This window comes from Salvelinus namaycush, chromosome 29 (assembly GCF_016432855.1).
Source record: "Salvelinus namaycush isolate Seneca chromosome 29, SaNama_1.0, whole genome shotgun sequence".
Lineage (NCBI taxonomy): Eukaryota > Metazoa > Chordata > Actinopteri > Salmoniformes > Salmonidae > Salvelinus > Salvelinus namaycush.
Window position 1 is genome coordinate 4631164 of NC_052335.1, and position 22063 is coordinate 4653226.

Consider the following 22063-nt stretch of genomic DNA (forward strand, 5'->3'; position numbering starts at 1 on the left):
GGCCTCAGCAGTCTACAGAAAATAACTTGAACAATGACAAGCTATGGATTCTGATTCATACATGATGTTTGGAGAAGGGGAGACTTGTGCGTGTGTCTGTCTGGGGGAATGAGAGCAGATGGAGAATGGCTTGTTCTATTCCAATCGTTGCAGCAGGCTAAACTGATATCCCACCCGATTCTTTACAGACCGAAGAACTAGCCAATAGTTGTTTGGAGCACACAGCGCCTCACACTGTGTGAGTGGAAGAGCGATGCTTGCTAGCAGCTGAAAAAAATATTCTTTCAGACCACGAATAATTACAAAAAATAAATTGTCATCGTATTCTTAAACAAACTCCATATCCGTTATGATACTCGTTTTGTCCGAGTACTAGGCACCCCCCCCCCCCCCCCCCCACCTCCTCTCCCTCCCTTTTCTACTGCTTCCCTCACTCGGATCGGGTCTGGATCCGACCAGGCCCATACGGTATGGGTCTAGTTGTCTTCGGGTACGTTCAGAACGGGTCTCTATATTTAAAAAAGTATTTATGCATATCGGGTCCAGATGGGAAGGCCCCAGGTCCATTTCAGAATGGGTCCAACCTTTTGGACCCGTGAATGCCTCTAATGCCTTCATCGACTCGATTTTGTGTATAGAAAACACTTCTGGCAAAACAGAATTCAGGTTTTCTTCCATTTTCTGCAATGTTGCAAACTAGCATACATAACAACTCTGCAAAATATGTCATGTTTACCCGGTTGGAAAACAGTGAAGAACATGCCGCAACCCTTCTACGGGCATGTGGGGAGGGTTTTCTAAATTCTTGAAAAATGTCACAGCTGGAAGCCAAAGGGCCATTCTAGCCGTTTCATCTAATAATACATTATCCAGACCTCCAAATGATTTTGAGTTATGGCTAACATGCTTTTGAGCTATGGCTAATGTGGATTTGAATTTAATTGAGAGAATTTTTTGGGGGGGTTGTTACATTTTTTGTTAAAAACAATTTCCGTCTGATATTTCTAAGTGGAAATTACAAACTTCAGAAGCCTTTTTAAAACCTCAAACAGACTACAAGTTAAACATTTACTGCATTTAAGGAAAGTTCTCTTGCAACAGGCTGATCAAATGAAGATCCTACTGGGTGCAGTGACAGTGAATGGACGTTTCACGTGGGTAAATGGTGGTGTTACACTCCAGGGATCCTCTCTAAATACCCAATACACAACATCAACACTGCATGGCTGAGTGAGTGGGGATAAGGCCGTACTTTACCCTGTAACTGTATCATCACACCCCATGGCACACCTGATGGGAGGAGTGATGGTAAGAAGTGTTTGTGGGGGTCTCTCTCTTTCGCCCTGTGTGCGTGTGCGCATCTGAGATTTGTGTGTGAACCTCGCAGCTTCGAACATGCGGCGCTAACAGAAATCACACACTACGTTTGACTTGCGCTTTGGCTTCAAAGGAGCAATTCATCTTGGGCCTACATCAGCGACGACAAGCGTGTGATGATTCACACAGAGCCAAGCAGCTTTGCTACCGTTTACTTCTTCACCCCCAGAAACATCCCTCCCTCCTCTCCTCCAGCCCTCCTCTCCTTTCCAGAGGCGAGGCAAGCCTGTCTGTCACTAGGCATTGATCTGGTGGTTCAGAATGATGGAGGCTCCTTTCTTCACAACCTTCTAGATGTCTTCACGGATCCACCTCTACCCGGATACCCGAGACCCGACCCCGTGCGATCTCTCTCGGGTGTGTAATTTTAACTGACTTGTCCGGAAGGACCCACGCAGATTCGAATGCGACTGCTGCAGTAGAGAGAAATTGCATAATTTATGCTGCTGCTCGAGAGTGGCGAGTGTAGCTTGTTGGTGTTGTTGGCCAATCATAAGTCATCAAAGCGGCAATAGGCTACAGTCATAGAGCCTCCATGTGGGGCAAATGTTAGGAGAGATCTAATCAATGGAAGATGGAATTCAAATTATGGAATTAAAAGTTAAAGGAGAAGGACAGGCTACAATGACCAAGAGCAAAAGTAGGATGTTACTTTATATTCTGAATGGAGTTGTTGTTGTTTGTAAATGTGTCGAACGAGATAGGCTAATTGAGGATGCATGCGCTATAGTAGCTAAATAGCTTAAGCTTAACTAGCGTCTCCCGGTTTGATGGAGTCAAGACAGGTACTACGTAATCTTACTAGATGATAAATAATCTAGCTATCGCAGTTTTTAGTCTACTATAGTGTGAGTCGGCTTGGTTGGTTGCTGTCTCGTCTCTCCCCCTTCCTCCCTGTGTCACTCCCTCAAACTCACAGTAGCCAACACACGCAGCACGGCCCTGCTGGAGCGTCACCTCAATCTCGTCGTATTCTTAACTGGATCCGTTTTAGAACACTTGATACGTAATCTGATTTTCTCGTGATCGGAATACCCGGAAGTGTGCTTTAAATGCCGGTAAAGCCTATACCTCAAGTGCACATTACTACTCAGAGAGCATCCTCGTGTTCCTACACTCAGTCACACACGTTGTTCAAAGGTAAATGACACCGACTGATGAAAACGCACATTAGGGCTATTTAGTTACTTAGTCCTATTCAATAATCAACGAAATAGGCTAAATACCCTACTACTGCCTGCATTTATTCCCTACACAGAGTTAGATAAAGGTAGGCTAATTCGCTTGACCCATAAACTGTATATTTTCACTTGAGAGTAGCAGAACTTTTCTCTCTCGATACTTATGCCGCAACATTTGTACAATCAAAATACCTACCTACATTTGTAATTTTATTTTCGAGTGATCTGTCGCTTGGTAAACATGCCTGGGGTAGAATAAATAATAATATTAAAAACGTTCGTCACCCCCAGAAGCATCCCTCCGTCCTCTCCTCCAGCCCTACTTCCCTCTCCCAATGCAAGCCTGAATGATGGACGCTCCTCTCTTCACGACGTGTGAGTGTGTCCTCTCTCCACAACAGAGTTCAAAAGAGGTGTACATTTGGGGACATGGAAACATAATAATGAAAAAAAATGTCATGGAAATAGGGTAACAGACCTTCTTCCAGATCTTGTTGAGGAAGACGCTGATCATAGTCAGGGTGTTTGGACAGAGCAATTCAAACGGATGGATAGGTACCTGGATGAATGTGAACCTACCCATCAAGCTGAAACACTTCTCAGCAGGGACATCTCTCTGATGGAGAGCTGAGGTATTATTTAAAGAGGATCCTGCTAGTCAAATTGCACAATCGATATGGAGACCATGACGCTCCATTTCCTAAACCCTAAATCCTCACAAACAGGTCAATTTCGAAAAAAACTCAGCTATTCCACTGAAAGAGAAGCCCCCCCCCCCCCCACTGTTGGTTTGGAAATTTAAAAAAATATATTGTTTTTCAGGCTTATTTTTTTCAGGCTTATGAAAACAGATCGGGGTGGAGAGAGGAGAGGAGCTGCAGGAGATACACTGTGGAGGTGTTTGTTCTCTTGTCAAATCCCTTAGTCGTAACAGTCATGAAATTAAGTCTCCTTAGAAGAGACACACACACACACAGCCCCTGCTCAGATACCTCAGCTCAAATACCGTGCCACAGTCCTGTCCTACGCCACCTGCTGCCCCAGACTGAGCATGTGCTACAGGCTACCGTCTCTCCGCTCCACTCTCCTATCCTCTCATGCCAAACACCAGGTTAACGCTTCTGTCCGCTCCACTGGCCTTAACTGCCCCCCTCAACACCTCCCACCACCTCCGCCCTGCCTAGAAAGGTCATCTTCCAGTCAGTTCACATCAGTCGTCATCTGGGGACCCTGAGCTCCAGAGTTGGTAGTGTCTGCAATTAAGATGCATGGCTGAGTTAAGACCTTAGTGTTTTACTAGGCTACACTATGACCAGACAGTGCCGGCCTCGCCTCTGATACTGCTCCACACAACTCTCTCTCCTTCTTTCCTCTCCCTTCTCCTCCATCCTTTCCTTTTCTCCTCCACCTATCCCTTCTAACTCATTTCTCATCTTCTCTGCTGATTTCGTCATTGCTGTCATCAGTATTCAAACAGTGTTCTTAAAACATGTTAATAAGATGCTAGTTGCATATTTATTTACATATGACATAAGGTGTTGACTTTGTGGTAATGCTTTACTTTTTGGGGGTTTACTTATTATCTTTGCCTGTCTTATTCCTTCTCAGACATACAATGTTTACATGAACAAGTCATGTTTGCTAGTGTTGGTTATTTAAAGGGAATGGGAGACCCCGTTTTCGCCTCTTGTTAAAAGGTCCGGAGGACTGGAGGTGCTGTCTTAAAGGGTTTGCGAGATTTGTTAGCTTCAGATGGTTCCTATCCATTTATTGGAATAAAGGTCCCCCAGATTTCTCCCCAAAAAATACAGTTTCTCAGGTGCTACACAACAGACAGTGTAGAATATTGACCACCTTTTGAGATACATAAAAAGTCAGAAACTTTATTTTGTTGGGTGAACTATCCCTTTAAGAGATGGGTTCCCAGAGCCCATCAGTAGCAGTTTACCTCCTGAGCTCAAAGATGAGTAAACAACAGTTAGTTTGTGATTCCACCACAGCAGCTTTACTGGCATGCAGGATGACAGGCTGTCAAAGTCGCTCATTAAACACACACACACATTTCTGGCTCGGAGCATTTGGCTGTGGCTTGGGTGGGAGTTTATCTTTTTTCAGATTTTTTTTTTTTTACTGGCTGAGTTGATCAACATCTGTGGAATAAGCAGAAGCGGAAAAGGCCAAATTAATAAAAATGGTGGCGGGGGATTATCTTTTAGGGAAAAAACCTAGTTGTTTGGTATTTGGTATTTTATTAGGATCCCCATTAGCTGTTGCAAAAGCAGCAGCTACTCTTCCTGGGGTCCACACAAAACATGAAACATAATACAGAATGGCATAATACAGAACATCAATAGACAAGAACAGCTCAAGGACAGAACTAAATACATTTTTTGAAAAGGCACACGTAGCCTATATATCAATGCATACACACAAACTATCTAGGTCAAATAGGGGAGAGGCGTTGCGCCGCGAGGTTTTTAAAGACTCAATTACATCCTTGAACCTGTGTGACCAGAGTTGTCGGGAGTCAAAGGTCAGAAAATGTGAACTCCCTTGAAGAACAATTGCTTGCCCATCTCTCATGTTTAACTCCATTACCATGGTTCACGTAGTAGGTAGGCCCGTTGGGGTCTAGATAGTCAGCTAGTTACACAAGCATATTGACATGTACAGGCAGAAACTTATACACAACATCTTGTACTAGAAAACACAATTATGTTCACCAACTACCTCTGTCAAATGAATAATACGCCTTGGTGATAATAAGGTAGACATTTCTGGAGCAACCTTGGTACATGAACTCACACAGCGGACATATATTCATGATATTGACTCAAACTTATTTAGGAGCCCATGCGGGAGGCACTACTGAGCCATTGGTGTGAGGACTAGCTCTTCCCTACCTCCCTTCTCCTACCTCTCTAACTTTACTGATGATGGCTTCCAATGAGTTTTCTGCTGTTTATACACTATGCATCGCTCCTTCTCTCTCCAGGGTGGAGGAGTGGGGCGAGGGATGAGAGGGCGACAGAAAGGAGGGGTTCTCCCCCCCTTCTCTCTCTCCCTCCTTGTTTGTTCTTTCTCTCCCTCCCTCTCTCGCCCTCGCTATCGTATTTTAAAGGAGAGGGGCCTTACCATGAGTCCCATACATTATCCCCTAATACAGTTCATATAGAGCTGGGTCATAGGTCATTAAGACAAATACTTGTTCGTCTACCTCCTCCTCCATGCACAGCAACGCTGCACAGCATTCATTAATCACACACACATTTCAAGATAATGCTCAGCGGCAGCAGCATAGCCACATGGCCAGTCTTACGGAGTAGGATGAAGGTGGGGAGACAGAGACAGAGAGACAGAGACAGAGACAGAGAGACAGAGAGACAGAGAGACAGAGAGAGAGAGAGAGAGAGAGAGAGAGAGAGAGAGAGAGAGAGAGAGAGAGAGAGAGAGAGAGAGAGAGAGAGAGAGAGAGAGAGAGAGAGAGAGACCCAGTAGCAGGGCAAGTCTGACTGACTGGCTACGGCACACATAATAAGACAACACAACCCTCCAGCTAGAGAAGCCACTAGACCTTGCTCTCCTCCTCATTCTCCTCGCTTTCCTTTACCTCTCTCCCTTCCTCGTCCACTTCCTGCAATGCTAGAGGCCACTGTACTATACCTACTACCCACTCCCTAACATATTTTTCTCTTCCTTACCCTCCTCTCTAGCCCACTGTGCTATACCAGCTAGTCCTGCATGGGGTCGGATACCCACGGTTCAGCTGGCGGATGGAATTAAACAAATGATTTCAACCTGCGGGTTGGCTCGCGGTTCAAAACAATTATATTGCTGGTTGAAAACGTTTTATATCAAGGTACAATATTTGTTTTACAAACCCAGGACCTTGTTGTGTTGTGAATTCCATTCTGTGAGAGGTCATCTAGACATAGTAGGCTACCAGCCACACATACAGCGAGAGGGTGTTGAGCAGGGAACTGTCCATTATTTGTGTGGAGAAATACAAATAAAAAGGTTATGATGGGGGTATACACCATCATGGAAACAGGTGCTGCACGAGGGAAATCCCCGGTTTTGGAGAGGACAAGGACAACAATCCGGTAGACGGATAGGCTACAGAGTCTGCGAAAATTGCAAGCAGGTATTTGTTTACGACAGTAGGAAGACAGCCACTTCTTCCATGATCAAAGTAGGCTTTCGTTCAAGTGATGAATGGACTTTTTTTTTTTGTTAATTACATTGGCCTATGTCTTTATTGTTAAAGTAGGCCTATTTGTAGGTTAATTCAGGCTTTTGTTCATTTAGACCATACGCAGCCCATATAAAGTTTAAACCGGTGCGGCTGGTAAAAGTTTGAGTATAGCCTACTAAATAAATGTATTTTTGAAGCCTACATTCGATTCTGGGAATTGTTTATTTAAATTTCCATTAAACTATTTGATTATCTAAACAATATTGAATGTAAAGGTTTTGTTATGTCGGCTATAGGCTTTCATTGCATAACAAGGCCATTTTTTTATCAAAGTCATTTGAGTTGTCAATGTGCCGCATCGCAGTGTGAAGATGAAAATATATTGTTGTTAATTCATGGCATGGTTTCCTTTTATCCAAATGTTGCATAGACAAGTAGACAAATGAATTACTGCAGGGAAGGGGAATAATAGCCTACTGCTCGCGTCATAAAAACAATTCAATCATTTGATCTACCTGTGGCTATGGAACTCCGTCCCCAGTCCATCCAGCCGTGCTGATCCAGTTTCTGCTGTTCTGCCTGCGGCCATGGAACCCTTACCTGTTCACTGGACGTGCTAACTTGTACCAGACCTGCTGTTGTAACCGCTCTTTTTCTCTCTCTCTCCCACGCTACCCGACCTGCAGTCTCGACCTCTGAATGCTCGGCTATTAAAAGTCAACTGACATTTACTCCTGAGGTGCTGAACTACTGCATCCGCCATAACCACTGTGATCATTATCTGACCCTGCAGGTCATCTAGAAACGTTTGAACGTCTTGATGAACGATCTGGCCTTAATGGTCATGCACTTTCATCATCTCCACCCGGCACAGCCAGAAGTGGACTGGTTTTCCCGAGCCACTGTGCTTCTACATCTGCATTGCTTGCTCTTTGGGGGTTTTAGGCTGGGTTTCTGTATAAGCACTTTGTGACAACTGCTGATGTAAAAAGGGATTTATAAAAGACATACGATTGATTGATCTTATTTGGTCGGTAACGGATCGGCTCTCAGAACAATTCGATGCGGGCGAGGTCGGGTTGGAGAGAAGAATCTGTCCGATGTCGGTTATCGGGTGGGACCTGGAAATGATGTGGCTGGTGCTGGGCGGGTGTGGCTCCAGAAAACTGACCTGTGCAGGAGTCCAATATCTGCTACATCCACTCTTCTCCTCTCTCCTCCTTTCCTCTCCTACTCAACCTAGTACTCTGCTTCTCTATCTGTCACCCACTCCCCAATGGCCTCCTCCTCCTCTTTTTCCTCCCTCACTATACCTGTCACCAGCTCTCCTCCTCCATCCCTCCCTCCCTCCTCTCCTCCGCTGAGGCCAGCGGTGTAAGTCACTCTTTTAATGGCCTGTTTTCAGCTGGGAACGCCACGATTAGGAGAGTGACAGGGGAAATCTGAAGTAAGAATGGATTAGTGGGAGAGAGAGAGAACAAGAAAGAGACAGTGAAAGAGGGGGACTTAAGTCCAGATTGCTTGTTTGCCTGAGACAGCTGAATATAAAATTGCACCTTCTCAGTCTATACCATTCAATCTGCTCAGCCTTACTATCTTTTATATATATATATATATATATAAAGCACAGTGTGTGTGTGTGTGTGTCTGTGCAACAGCGTGTACTAGTGTGTGTGTGTGTCTGTGCAACAGCGTGTACTAGTGTGTGTGTGTGTCTGTGCAACAGCGTGTACTAGTGTGTGTGTGTGTCTGTGCAACAGCGTGTACTAGTGTGTGTGTGTGTCTGTGCAACAGCGTGTACTAGTGTGTGTGTGTGTGTGTGGGCATGAGTAGTACAGTATGTGCTCAGTGTTAGCCTCCTAAGTGCGTGTGCTTAGTATTTAATCTGAAATCCATAGCTGTCTGTAGAGCTGTGTTCTGTGGGTGATCGGAGAGGATCTCACCTCTATTTGCCATTCAGACCTGTCATGGTGGGGTTAATACATACACAGGAGGATGACAGCTAGATAACATTCCAGTCATCAGCTTATACCTTCCACAACCGTCACTCATCCGGGAGAACCCAGACAGACCAGGATGATTTGGGTAAAGATGTTACCGTCTATCTTTCTGTTTCTGACTCTCGCTTTCTCTCCCTGTGTGTCTCTTTCTCTCCCTCTCTGCATGGGTCTCTCGTTTTTACTTTCTCCCCCTCTCTCTCTCCAACAGACTGAAAGAGAATGAGTGAAACAAAGATGGAAAATTAAGCCTCTGACGGTTGATGAGGCGGCCACTGAAAGGTCATGTGGCTTCATATAGGGCAATGATAGGCATAGAGAGAGCTTACTGTATGACACACACAAACACACACACACACACACACACACACACACACACACACACACACACACACACACACACACACACACACACACACACACACACACACACACACACACACACACACACACACACACACACACACACACACACACACACACACACACACACACACACGGCTCAGCTCAGCTCACTGGGCTCCTAATCACACCAACACTTAAAGTGTCTAGATCCTACTGAGAGCCATTCAAATCAGCTTACTCTTTTTACAGTGAGTTTGAAGCACTCTGACATAATGTCAAAATCCTTCCTCAGAGCTGGTGGAATACTATCATAAAAGAGACCAGTAACAAAGACTGCCACTGAATATCCAAGCCCTCACTGAATATCCAAGCCCTCACTGAATATCCAAGCCCTCACTGAATATCCAAGCCCTCACTGAATATCCAAGCCCTCACTGAATATCCAAGCCCTCACTGAATATCCAAGCCCTCACTGAATATCCAAGCCCTCACTGAATATCCAAGCCCTCACTGAATATCCAAGCCCTCACTGAATATCCAAGCCCTCACTGAATATCCAAGCCCTCACTGAATATCCAAGCCCTCACTGAATATCCAAGCCCTCACTGAATATCCAAGCCCTCACTGAATATCCAAGCCCTCACTGAATATCCAAGCCCTCACTGAATATCCAAGCCCTCACTGAATATCCAAGCCCTCACTGAATATCCAAGCCCTCACTGAATATCCAAGCCCTCACTGAATATCCAAGCCCTCACTGAATATCCAAGCCCTCACTGAATATCCAAGCCCTCACTGAATATCCAAGCCCTCACTGAATATCCAAACCCTCACTGAATATCCAAGCCCTCACTGAATATCCAAGCCCTCACTGAATATCCAAACCCTCACTGAATATCCAAGCCCTCACTGAATATCCAAGCCCTCACTGAATATCCAAGCCCTCACTGAATATCCAAACCCTCACTGAATATCCAAGCCCTCACTGAATATCCAAACCCTCACTGAATATCCAAGCCCTCACTGAATATCCAAGCCCTCACTGAATATCCAAGCCCTCACTGAATATCCAAGCCCTCACTGAATATCCAAGCCCTCACTGAATATCCAAGCCCTCACTGAATATCCAAGCCCTCACTGAATATCCAAGCCCTCACTGAATATCCAAACCCTCACTGAATATCCAAACCCTCACTGAATATCCAAGCCCTCACTGAATATCCAAGCCCTCACTGAATATCCAAGCCCTCACTGAATATCCAAGCCCTCACTGAATATCCAAGCCCTCACTGAATATCCAAACCCTCACTGAATATCCAAGCCCTCACTGAATATCCAAGCCCTCACTGAATATCCAAGCCCTCACTGCACACAGAAGACGCGCACGCCGTAGGAGTGTTGTTGAAACCAAGAGGCCTGTGCCAAAGTGGGTACTAAAATATTACTTAGCTGATAACTGATTTAATAGTCACAGAACCAAGCAGATAATTCAGATTTTTTTTTTTTTTAAAGCAAGGACATTCATATCTGTCAGTCAAGTGAAACACAGTGTGTATTTGTGCATGTTAGAAATGGTAAAAGTCCCCCCTAACCACAGATCTAAAACCAGATTACCTTCCCCCAATCCTAACCTGAACTATTAGGGATGAAAAATAACCCTGGACCATTGCTTAGAGAATACTTCTACCACCTGGCTTCTGAGCCCAGCCCAGCCTAGCTCACTCCCCAACCCTGGGGCGGCAGGGTAGTCTAGTGGTTACCCAACCGAAAGGTTGCAAGTTCAAATCCCCGAGCTGACAAGGTACAAATCTGTCGTTCTGCCCCTGAACACACTGTTCCTAGGCCGTCATTGAAAATAAGAATCTGTTTCTTAACTGACTTGCCTAGTTAAATAAAGGTAAAATAAAAATAAAATGTTGGAGGAGTAACCTTGCCACAGCACTACAGTGGACTTCAGGAGGAACCAGGCTGGGCACGCACCCATCCTCATCAACGGGGCCACGGAGATGGTCAAAAACATCAAGTTCCTCGCCGTACACATCTGAGGAGCTGAAATGGTCAAACCACACGGGCACCGCGGTGAAGAAGGCACGAGGCTGTAGAAATTCGGCCAGCCACAGTGTTCTACAGGAGTACCATCGAGAGCATACTCATCGGGCTGCATCGCTACCTATATGTACATATCTACCTCAATTACCTCGTACCCCAAAACATTGACTAAGTACTGGTGCCCTGTGTATATATAGCCAAGTTATCGTTACTTATTCCTCATACTATTATTTTTCAATGTTTCTATTGTTCTTATTTTTTTCTCTCCGCATTGTTGGGAAGGCCCCGTAAGCAAGCATTTCACTGTTAGTCTACACATGTTGTATACCAAGCATGTGACATAACATTTGATTGATTCGAGCACGGTACGGCAACACCACCGCCGCTGACCGCAAGGCGCTACAGAGAGTGGTACGCTCTGCCGAACGCACCATTCGGGCGCACACCGCCTTCCCTCCAGGACACCTGCAACACCAGATGTCGCAGAAAGGCCCAGAAGATCATCGGGGAACTCAGCCACCCGAGCCACGGCCTGTTCTCCATGCTTCCGTCACTCAGACGTGGGCAGTACAGGAGCATCATGGCTAAAACTAACAGACTGGCCAATAGCTTCTACCCTCAGACCATCCAACTGCTGAATAGCCACCGCTAGTCAGCCCTCTGCTCCCCCTGTACCTTCCTGTCCCCTCCCATCACTTCCTGATGGCCACTGATGTCTAATGACCCAAGGGGATATCTGTTCCTTGAGCGCAAGAGAGAGGAAGAGAAAGAGACGGAGCACAGCAGGAGACCAAGAGAAAGGGGGGGGGGGGGGGGGGGGGGGGGTAGAGAGAGGGTGGAGAACACAATACGAATGAGCAAGAGAAAGAGAGAGTACAGCAGGAGGTGGCGTAAAAATGTTACGAAGACGGGCACTGCACGACAGGCTGGTTTGTGGTGGTTGACTGGCTGATTATCACGGCAGCAAGGTTAAGTGTTCCTATAGTCTGGAAGGTGTCTCTCTCCGCTCCGCGAGGACAAAAGCAGGTTGCCGAGGCGCCTGGCTAATTCTCTAACGGCTAAGCCCTCTCAGGGTCATACAGCAGTCTATTATCCAGGCTATGACCTTACTGGCAGCTCAAACATTATACTAGACATCTCAAAACACTAGTCAGGGGTAAGAGTGAAGGGAATCTAGACAATGTAGTCATATTAGTATCAAAAGTGCACTCGACCCTGTGCGCAAACAAGGTTTTCACGAACCCTCTGCTCCGATTTGACACCTGCTATTATGCTGCTGCTCTGAACGGAACTCTGCTATTCCTGTGACTTTCCTACCGCAGTGACATCTGTACGCTCATTTCTGCCGCTGAATATTTCATAAAGTGGTACTCCATCTCGTCACGTCTCGTGGTTCTAAGCAGAGCCCCCTGCATGCGTTTATGAAATAGAATATTTACTGGTACTAGTAGTTTTGGACAGAAAGCTCCGGTTTAGTGTAGTTGCAAACGATTCGGATTAGCTTTGTCTATTGGAATAAATACTGCAGTGTATAGATTGAAACACACAACGTATGAATTCAAAAACACAGCACCTTGGCTATTCGACTAAATACAACAAATAACAGCGTAGCAACAATGTATCCATTACAAAACCCCGGCAAGTATCTAAGCAAACAGGAGACGCAACAGAAATTAGCTGCCGGACTTCAGTTCAATGCGTCCGCACTCTAATTGTCTGTGTGTTTCCATTCCACCTGCTGTCTCATTTAAATGTGTCTCAGGTAGCCTCCGCTCAGACTTTCTACATCAATCTGGAAACTCATTTGCACACCTTCTATTGATCTACCCCCAAAATAAAAAAAAATAAATGAGTTGGGGGGGGAAAAAAGGCCAATCTAAACTCTAGATTAAAAGCTTCATTAAATGTGAAAATTGGTCAGGGAATATAGAACATCTGTCTCTGGCCCTGCATCACAAACTCCAAGGTTAACAAACAATAATTTACGGCTTTGAGATGCAGCCGAGCCCGAGACGGCTCGCCATACCGCTCAGCTCGCAGTCTTCACAAAGACAACGAGAGTTTGCCAGGTTTAAAATAAACTTAAAAAGTGACTGTAGGCGTGTCTGGATCATTTAAAAACAATGGAATAAGGTGTGTGGGTGTGTGCGCGTGTAAGCTGTGACCTTGGTGCAGCTTTGTGAAGATCTGGCACCAGTACCAGGTATTGTTTTAACTGCCTCCTGGTTAGATGTGTTCAACGTGTTCTTTATGGAGTGGTGTCAACACCAACTACCCAGCGAAGCTGTTCCCTGTACAAACCACACGTTACCCAGAGAAGCTGTTCCCTGTACAAACCACACTCTACACAGAGAAGCTGTTCCCTGTACAAACCACACTCTACCCAGAGAAGCTGTTCCCTGTACAAACCACACTCTACCCAGAGAAGCTGTTCCCTGTACAAACCACACTCTACCCAGAGAAGCTGTTCCCTGTACAAACCACACTCTACACAGAGAAGCTGTTCCCTGTACAAACCACACTCTACACAGAGAAGCTGTTCCCTGTACAAACCACACTCTACCCAGAGAAGCTGTTCCCTGTACAAACCACACTCTACCCAGAGAAGCTGTTTCCTGTACAAACCACACTTTACCCAGAGAAGCTGTTCCCTGTACAAACCACACTCTACCCAGAGAAGCTGTTCCCTGTACAAACCACACTCTACCCAGAGAAGCTGTTCCCTGTACAAACCACACTCTACCCAGAGAAGCTGTTCCCTGTACAAACCACACTCTACCCAGAGAAGCTGTTCCCTGTACAAACCACACGTTACCCAGAGAAGCTGTTCCCTGTACAAACCACACTTTACCCAGAGAAAAGCTGAGTCCTACGCTGAGAAAACCTACTCAGTAGAAAACAAAATAATTAGAGAATAAAGTTGGAGTGGGCCTGTCTTACATTTGGTGTGTGTGACTGCAGACTTGCCCAGTCAGAGTGGGTCTGTCTTACCTTTAGGATGTCCTGGGTCTGTGAACTCGTATTTTCCCATCCCCACCGTCCTCAGCATCTGCAGCCCATTGGGCCCTCTAGGACCATCCTGATTGGCTACTGGAGTAGGCGGAACTAGCCGCGCCAACTGCCCATTGGTCAGAGGCAGGACATGGGGCTGTATGAGAGGGTGAGCTGGGTGAGAGTGGTGAGGAGGGGGGTGAGGCGTCAGATGACCGTTCCCCATCACTCTGTGGTTTTGTTGGTTGGTGTGTGCTCCCCTGGGACCACCTGAGGGGGTAGAGAGAGGTGAGGAGAAGACAGGGGGCTGGGCCAAGGGATATGGTGGCTGGTAGGGCATTTTGAGCACCATGGCGGGGGGTTGGTGGGTGGTGGAGTGCGGGGGTAGCTGGAAGTGGGCTGTCATGAGCGGGTGGGGGTGGAGGGGCATGGGTGACTGGATGGAGGGAGTCAGACCTATAATAGGGCACTGGACAGTGACACTGTGGCTGAAGGAGGGGGGCTGGAGGGGGTAGGAGTGGGGCAGGAGACTGGACTTGGTCACTGCTGCTCCAGAAGGTACCCATGGAGGACCTGGAGAAAGAGAGAGACATGGAAGGAGGTAGAGAGAGAGTGAAGGAGGGAGATAGAAAGAGGAGGGAGAGAAAGAGAGAGAGAGAGAGAGAGAGGGAGAAGGAGAGGAAGAGAGTGTGAAGGGAGAGAGGGGGAGAAGGTAGGAGAGAGAGAGAGAGAGGACGGAGAGAGAGAGAACACGAGGGTGGGAAGAAGGGAGAGAGTTTTGATTATTATTACATAACCTCATCGTCTACTTGATCCTTTTAGATAGCTGAACAAATTGCACAACAAATTACTTTACATACACCACAGCTCAAAAGTTTGGGGTCACTCAGAAATGTCCTTGTTTTTGAAAGAAAAGCACATTTTTTGTCCATTACAATAACATCAAATTGATCAGAAATACAGTGTAGACATTGTTAATGTTGTAAATGACTGTTGTAGCTGGAAATGGCAGATTTTTTATGGAATATCAACATAGGCGTACAGAGGCCCATTATCAGCAACCATCACTCCTGTGTTCCAATGGCACGTTGTGTTAGCTAATCCAAGTTGATAATTTTAAAAGGCTAATTGATCATTAGAAAACCTTTTTGCAATTATGTTAGCACGCTGAAAACTGTTGTTCTGATTAAAGAAGCAATAAAACTGGCCTTCTTTAGACTAGTTGAGTATCTGGAGCGTCAGCATTTGTGGGTTCGATTACAGCCTCAAAATGGCCAGAAACAAATAACTTTATTTTGAAACTCGTCAGTATATTCTTGTTCTGAGAAATGAAGGCTTTTCCATGCGAGAAATTGCCAAGAAACTGAAGATCTTGTACAAAGTACAATGTACTACTCCCTTCACAGAACAGCGCAAACTGGCCTTAACCAGAATAGAAAGAGGAGTGGGAGGCCCCGGTGGACAACTGAGCAAGAAGACAAGTACATTAGTGTCTAGTTTGAGAAACAGACGCCTCACAAGTCCTCAACTGGCAGCTTCATTAAATAGTACCCGCAAAACACCAGTCTCAACGTCAACAGTGAAGAGGCGACTCCGGGATGCTGGCCTTCTAGGCAGAGTTGCAAAGAAAAAGCCATATCTCAGACTGGCCAATAAAAAGAAAAGATTAAGATGGGCAAAAGAACACAGACACTGGACAGAGGAACTCTGTCATCCCGGAGTCACCTCTTCGCTGTTGACGTCGAGACTGGTGTTTAGTGGGTACCATTTAATTATGTGATTTTAAAAATGGACAAAAGAAAATGCTTTTCTTTCAAAAACAAGGACATTTCTAAGTGACCCCAAACTTTTGAACGGTAGTGTATATATGGGGCCTACAGTTAACGTATTGAACATATACACTGATTGTACGAAACATTAAGAACACCTTCTCTTTCCATGACATAGACTGACCAGGTGAATCCAGGTGAAAACTATGATCCCTTATTGATGTCACTTGTTAAATCCACTTCAATCAGTCTAGATAAAGGTGAGGAGACGGGTTCAAGAAGGATCTTTCTTCAACTTCGAGACATGGATTGTGTATGCGTGCCATTTGGAGGAAAATGTTTTTAAACATCAGCTGAGCTAAAAGTTCATCAGAGAACACACACAGGAGAGAAGCCTTACTACTGCTCTCACTGTAGGAAGAGAGTCTCTCAACCCGAGCCACTTAAAAAGACACCAAGGTATACATAAAGGAGAGAAGCCTTACTACTGCTCTCACTGTAGGAAGAGAGTCTCAACAGCGCAACTTAAAAACATACCAATGTATACACTGAGCAGGGAAGCCTCATAAGTTCTCTCAGACCAGCTGAGATTAAAGTCACTCCATCAATGAATCCTCATCTCATAAAAGAAGTGGTAACAGGGAATTGGATTAAATGAAGAAAGCATAGCGCATTCTACTGTAACCCAATTGTTTCTCAGTGTGAGAGAACTGTGCAGAGGAAAAGGAGCGTTATAGAATGGCATCCTCTCTTTACCGATCAGTGTGCGCCTCGTCAGTTTTCGTCTGTAATGCCTTTGTCGTTATATGTCGGATCCCAGTAAGACTAGCTGTCGCCTTTGTCATCAGCTAACGGGGAGTGCCTAATACATCAAATAAATGGGCAAGACAAAAATATTTAAGTGCCTTTGAACGGAGTATGGTAGTAGGTGCCAGGCACACTGGTTTGGGTCAAGAACTGCAATGCTGCTCAGTTTGTCACGCTCAGCAATTTCCCATGTGTATCAAGAATGGTCCACCACCCAAAGGACATACAACCAACTTGACCCAACTGCGGGAAGCATTGGAGTCAACATGGGCCAGCATCCCTGTGGAACGCTTTCAACACCTTATAGAGTCCATACCCTGACGAATTGAGGCTGTTCTGAAGGAAAAAGGGTGCAACTCAACATATTATTAGGAACGTGTCCTAAATGATGTGTACACTCTGTGTATATACACAGTATGCCTACAGGGAACACGTTCAGTCCATGGTATCAGTGATGAGCTCTGTTTACCATGTAGCTAGCTAAGTGTATGTATTTACAGTATTTTCTACTCTGACACATATGAGAGAGAGAGAGAGAGCGAGGAGAGAATGTGCTAGACTGGAAGAAGAGAACATCTCAATGCATTATGGTCATCCATCCTCAGGCCAACTATCTCAGCACTATACCACTTAATTCCTACTGTTCTCAACTTGAGCCCTAAACTTGATTAAAACCAGAGAGAGAAATCCGATTTAATATTATTATACTCCTATAGTTTTGGCCTGATTAGTAGGATTTCAACGGGGTGCCAGAAATGATTACAACTTGATACGTATCTCTCCTCCCTGTTCTCCATCTTGAGTTATTAAAGTGTTCCTGTACATTTTCTGAACTAAAATCAGTCTTTGGACTAAAATATATAATGAAGTGACAAGACGGAACTCATTAGCGATGGCTAACATGCACTCACATTTGCGAGTCCTCTTGCGGCAGAGCTAATGAAAGGTTTAAGAAGGGAAATGTAATTGCATTAACATTAAATGGATCCCTTCTCCTGATTGCTCTCTTGTACCCCATCATTTAAATGTGTGAGCATTAAATATTGGTTGTTTCATAAGTGCTCCTTGGTCCTTTTATAAGAATTCTATTTCAATTTGGTGAATTGCTCAATCAACCTCTAATTGTTAACATACCGACCGAGGCAACGCTTCAGAAATCAAAGACCTTCTTTCTCACAAGCGAAAAGTTAACTTTCCAGACAGAAACTTCTTTAAAACAACCAACTGCAGAGAAGATCCTATTTAAACCATTGATTCATTCTGGCAGTTGGTGAGGAAGTTTCTCGCGACTCAGTTCAGTGAAGTGCGGAGCTAGTTTCATTGCGAATGCCAGACGTTCACACACACACACACACACACACACCACTATGCTTGGTTTGAGTGTCATATGCAGCAGCATGGGTGACATCTCACTCCGTGGTTGAGGCTGGTGTGTGTTTGTTTCTTACGCCACCAGACTGTGTGTGTGTGTGTGTGTGTGTGTCTGTCAGTCCATGCTTGTAGGCAAAGCCTCAGTCGTCTGGCCACATTACTAATACCACAGGGCTTCATGGACCATTCAGCCACCTCTATACCCCACACAGCAGGGTACCTGAGAACTGTGTGTTTGTGTGTGTGTGTATGTATCTCCTTGTGTGTTTGTGTGCATTTCTGTGTGTGTGTGTGTGCACACGCGTCCCTCTATACCCTCCCAGCAGGGTGTTTAGGGAACATACCAGGGGAGCACTGCTCTGACCCCCAACCTCAAGAAGAGGAACACAATAGGAAGTGTCCTCAGTGATGAGTTGAAGAAACTAGGCAAAGCTTTGGTCAAAGCCATTGTGGTGGCACAGACTCTCAAACAGACAAGAGCAGAGAGTACTTACTTATTAGTTTGAGAAACTAGACATTTAGAAATGGCGGAGGCATATCTCAAATAGAAAACGGCAGAAAATAGATTTCCATTAAGTAGGTCTTAGTGATGTTTTTGAGAAACTAGATATTTAGTAGTAGCAAAGCTTACGTTGGCAGTCTCAGCTGACAAGAGCTAAAATACTTATTTTCCGTGAAAAAGGTATTATTTCTCTGCGTCTACACAATCAGCGTCTTAGCTGTGACAGGTTAATTATTGAAATCTTTATTGAGACTGCGTCAATTACAGTTAGCAGATAATTTGTCGAGTAGGCAACATAGAGCTACAGTACGACGGATATGGAATACTGACTACTCAATAAGTATACAGTATTCATGGATTCATTGCTATAATACCATACAATACATATTGTACTTTATATTGATATATACACAGTACAGTATATAATGAGTATTACTTGAATATACAGTATTCATTGTATTGCTCGCTATAGTATTGGGAATGTGGAAACTGGATATTTGTTATGGAAGTATACAATATTCATTGCGTTTCTTGAATACACCGTTGGATACCGTTTTCATAGTGTCTATAGTATATTAATAGTGGAGGTGCCGATGGAGCAAGTGCAGTGGCTGTATCATTGTGTATTGTTCTTAAATTAGACCCATTCTCCATGAGCAGGAGGCAGAGGCCAGCAGAGCAGCGTCACAGAGGGAAATTGACTGCTGCAGGGCACAGCCATTCTGGGATCACTTTATTACTATAGATTCTCAACTTCTACAGCTCCTCAATTTAACCCATTATTGTCACTGTCATTTATACTCATGAAATATCCACCTCAAATAGATGATTAGTTTAAAATCAGAAAATATTACAATAATACAGACTACGATTGCTATAACTAGTGTCGCGTGCGTGTGTGTGTGTGGTGTGTGCATGTGTGTCGCGTATTGCGTGCGTTTGTATGCGCGTATACACGTGTGTGTGTGTGTGTGTGTGAGCACCTATGGGTTCACAGTCTCTGTGCTGTTGTTTGGCAGGGGGTTCATCGGTCTCCCAGGGTGTGAGCTGGTTGATGGGTGTCTGTCCCCACCTCACCCCTGGAGCTAACAGCAGACCTGGAACCTGGCTCTCCCTCTCCCCTGGAGACACACCTGATACCTGGGAGAGAGAGGAGAGAGAACAACACATTAGAAAAACAGCAGGACAAAACTAGCTCTGACACCTAGGTATCAGAGAGTGAGTGAGTGAGTGAGTGAGTGAGTGACTGAGTGAGTGAGTGAGTGACTGAGTGAGTGAGTGAGTGAGTGAGTGAGTGAGTGAGTGAGTTGAACAAATCAGTTTATCAGCCTTCAACTCACACAGGAGATAAACAACAGCTTAGAAAACCACAAAAATAAACAGCAGGTCTGATACACAGATAAGAGATCGAGAGATAGAGAAGAGATGATAGGTCTGTTACATGAAAAGGTCGACTTGTTTGTCAGCAAGCTTTGCAGACATAGATGATCAGGAGAGCGACCGCACTAACTGGTGACTGATGCAGATTATAGTTTCATAATGGCAGATATCAAAATCCAACACCCTAGTTACATTCTATAGGGCCCTTACCCTTACTGTGTGAGACCACACACCTATTCAACTATTCATTAAACCATTCAATTATACCTTGCAGTGTGCAATCAAAAGGCAATTAAACGTTTGTATGGTTTTGAATTTCTCCGGATCAAGACATGGGCGCTTATTAAAATTGTGTCTAGCTGTTACTAATCACGAAGCATAATTGACCTGTAAATATGGTCGATTAGAATGAAATGTGGAGGGGGGGTGGGACATTCCACTTCGGGGGGGGAGGATATTAATGACTCAGACTGGATTATATCCATCTTCAACAAACAAAATATTGAGACACCTAAGTCTGATGTGTACTTACACAACACATACAATACAATAGCGAGAAATGTTATCAGAACAGCACAGCCTGATGGAAACACTGGGTCAACCACCATCAGACCCTACAGCAACACATGTCAACCACCATCAGACCCTACAGCAACACATGTCAACCACCATCAGACCCTACAGCAACACATGTCAACCACCATCAGACCCTACAGCAACACATGTCAACCCCCATCAGACCCTACAGCAACACATGTCAACCACCATCAGACCCTACAGCAACACATGTCAACCACCATCAGACCCTACAGCAACACATGTCAACCACCATCAGACCCTACAGCAACACATGTCAACCACCATCAGACCCTACAGCAACACATGTCAACCACCATCAGACCCTACAGCAACACATGTCAACCACCATCAGACCCTACAGCAACACATGTCAACCACCATCAGACCCTACAGCAACACATGTCAACTACCATCAGATCCTACAGCAACATATGTCAACCCCCATCAGACCCTACAGCAACACATGTCAACCCCCATCAGACCCTACAGCAACACATGTCAACCACCATCAGACCCTACAGCAACACATGTCAACCCCCATCAGACCCTACAGCAACACATGTCAACCACCATCAGACCCTACAGCAACACATGTCAACCACCATCAGACCCTACAGCAACACATGTCAACCCCCATCAGACCCTACAGCAACACATGTCAACCACCATCAGACCCTACAGCAACACATGTCAACCACCATCAGACCCTACAGCAACACATGTCAACCACCATCTGACCCTACAGCAACACATGTCAACTACCATCAGATCCTACAGCAACACATGTCAACCATCATCAGACCCTACAGCAACACATGTCAACCATCATCAGACCCTACAGCAACACATGTCAACCACCATCAGACCCTACAGCAACACATGTCAACCACCATCAGACCCTACAGCAACACATGTCAACCACCATCTGACCCTACAGCAACACATGTCAACCACCATCTGACCCTACAGCAACACATGTCAACCACCATCAGACCCTACAGCAACACATGTCAACCACCATCAGACCCTACAGCAACACATGTCAACCACCATCTGACCCTACAGCAACACATGTCAACCACCATCTGACCCTACAGCAACACATGTCAACCATCATCAGACCCTACAGCAACACATGTCAACCACCATCAGACCCTACAGCAACACATGTCAACTACCATCAGATCCTACAGCAACACACACACACACCACAAGTATTGGCACTCTATCTCCAGTTGGATGTGGAGGTTAAAGAGCGAGGCTAGAGTACACCCTGATTCTCCAGCTAACCACAGCCTGGCTTTTACGTTAAAGAGATTCTACTGTACATTTGTTTAATTTTTACCAGTAGTTCTGAAAGTAGCACTCATGAGCAAAAAATGTTCCCCAAAAATTGAGTACTACGTCACATAGTCCGCCACAGTGGATGTGTCATACTACCCATAAAACCTAGCAGTCAAACACAGAATGGTTCCAATCGTTTATCCACCATTCATTTTTTCACATACCGAGTTTTACAA

General features: G+C 45.1%; 1 protein-coding gene across 1 annotated transcript in view; it reads right to left on the bottom strand.

Moving 5' to 3' along the window:
• The window catches only part of LOC120024408 (kelch-like protein 29), a 131658-nt gene extending 117477 nt beyond the window's left edge, over positions 1–14181 (bottom strand). The window contains exon 1 of the mRNA XM_038968647.1: positions 14136–14181. Coding sequence (XP_038824575.1) covers positions 14136–14175 — 40 coding nt within the window. The 5' untranslated portion in view covers positions 14176–14181. The remainder of the gene's footprint in view (positions 1–14135) is intronic.
• Between the last annotated feature and the right edge of the window lie 7882 nt (positions 14182–22063).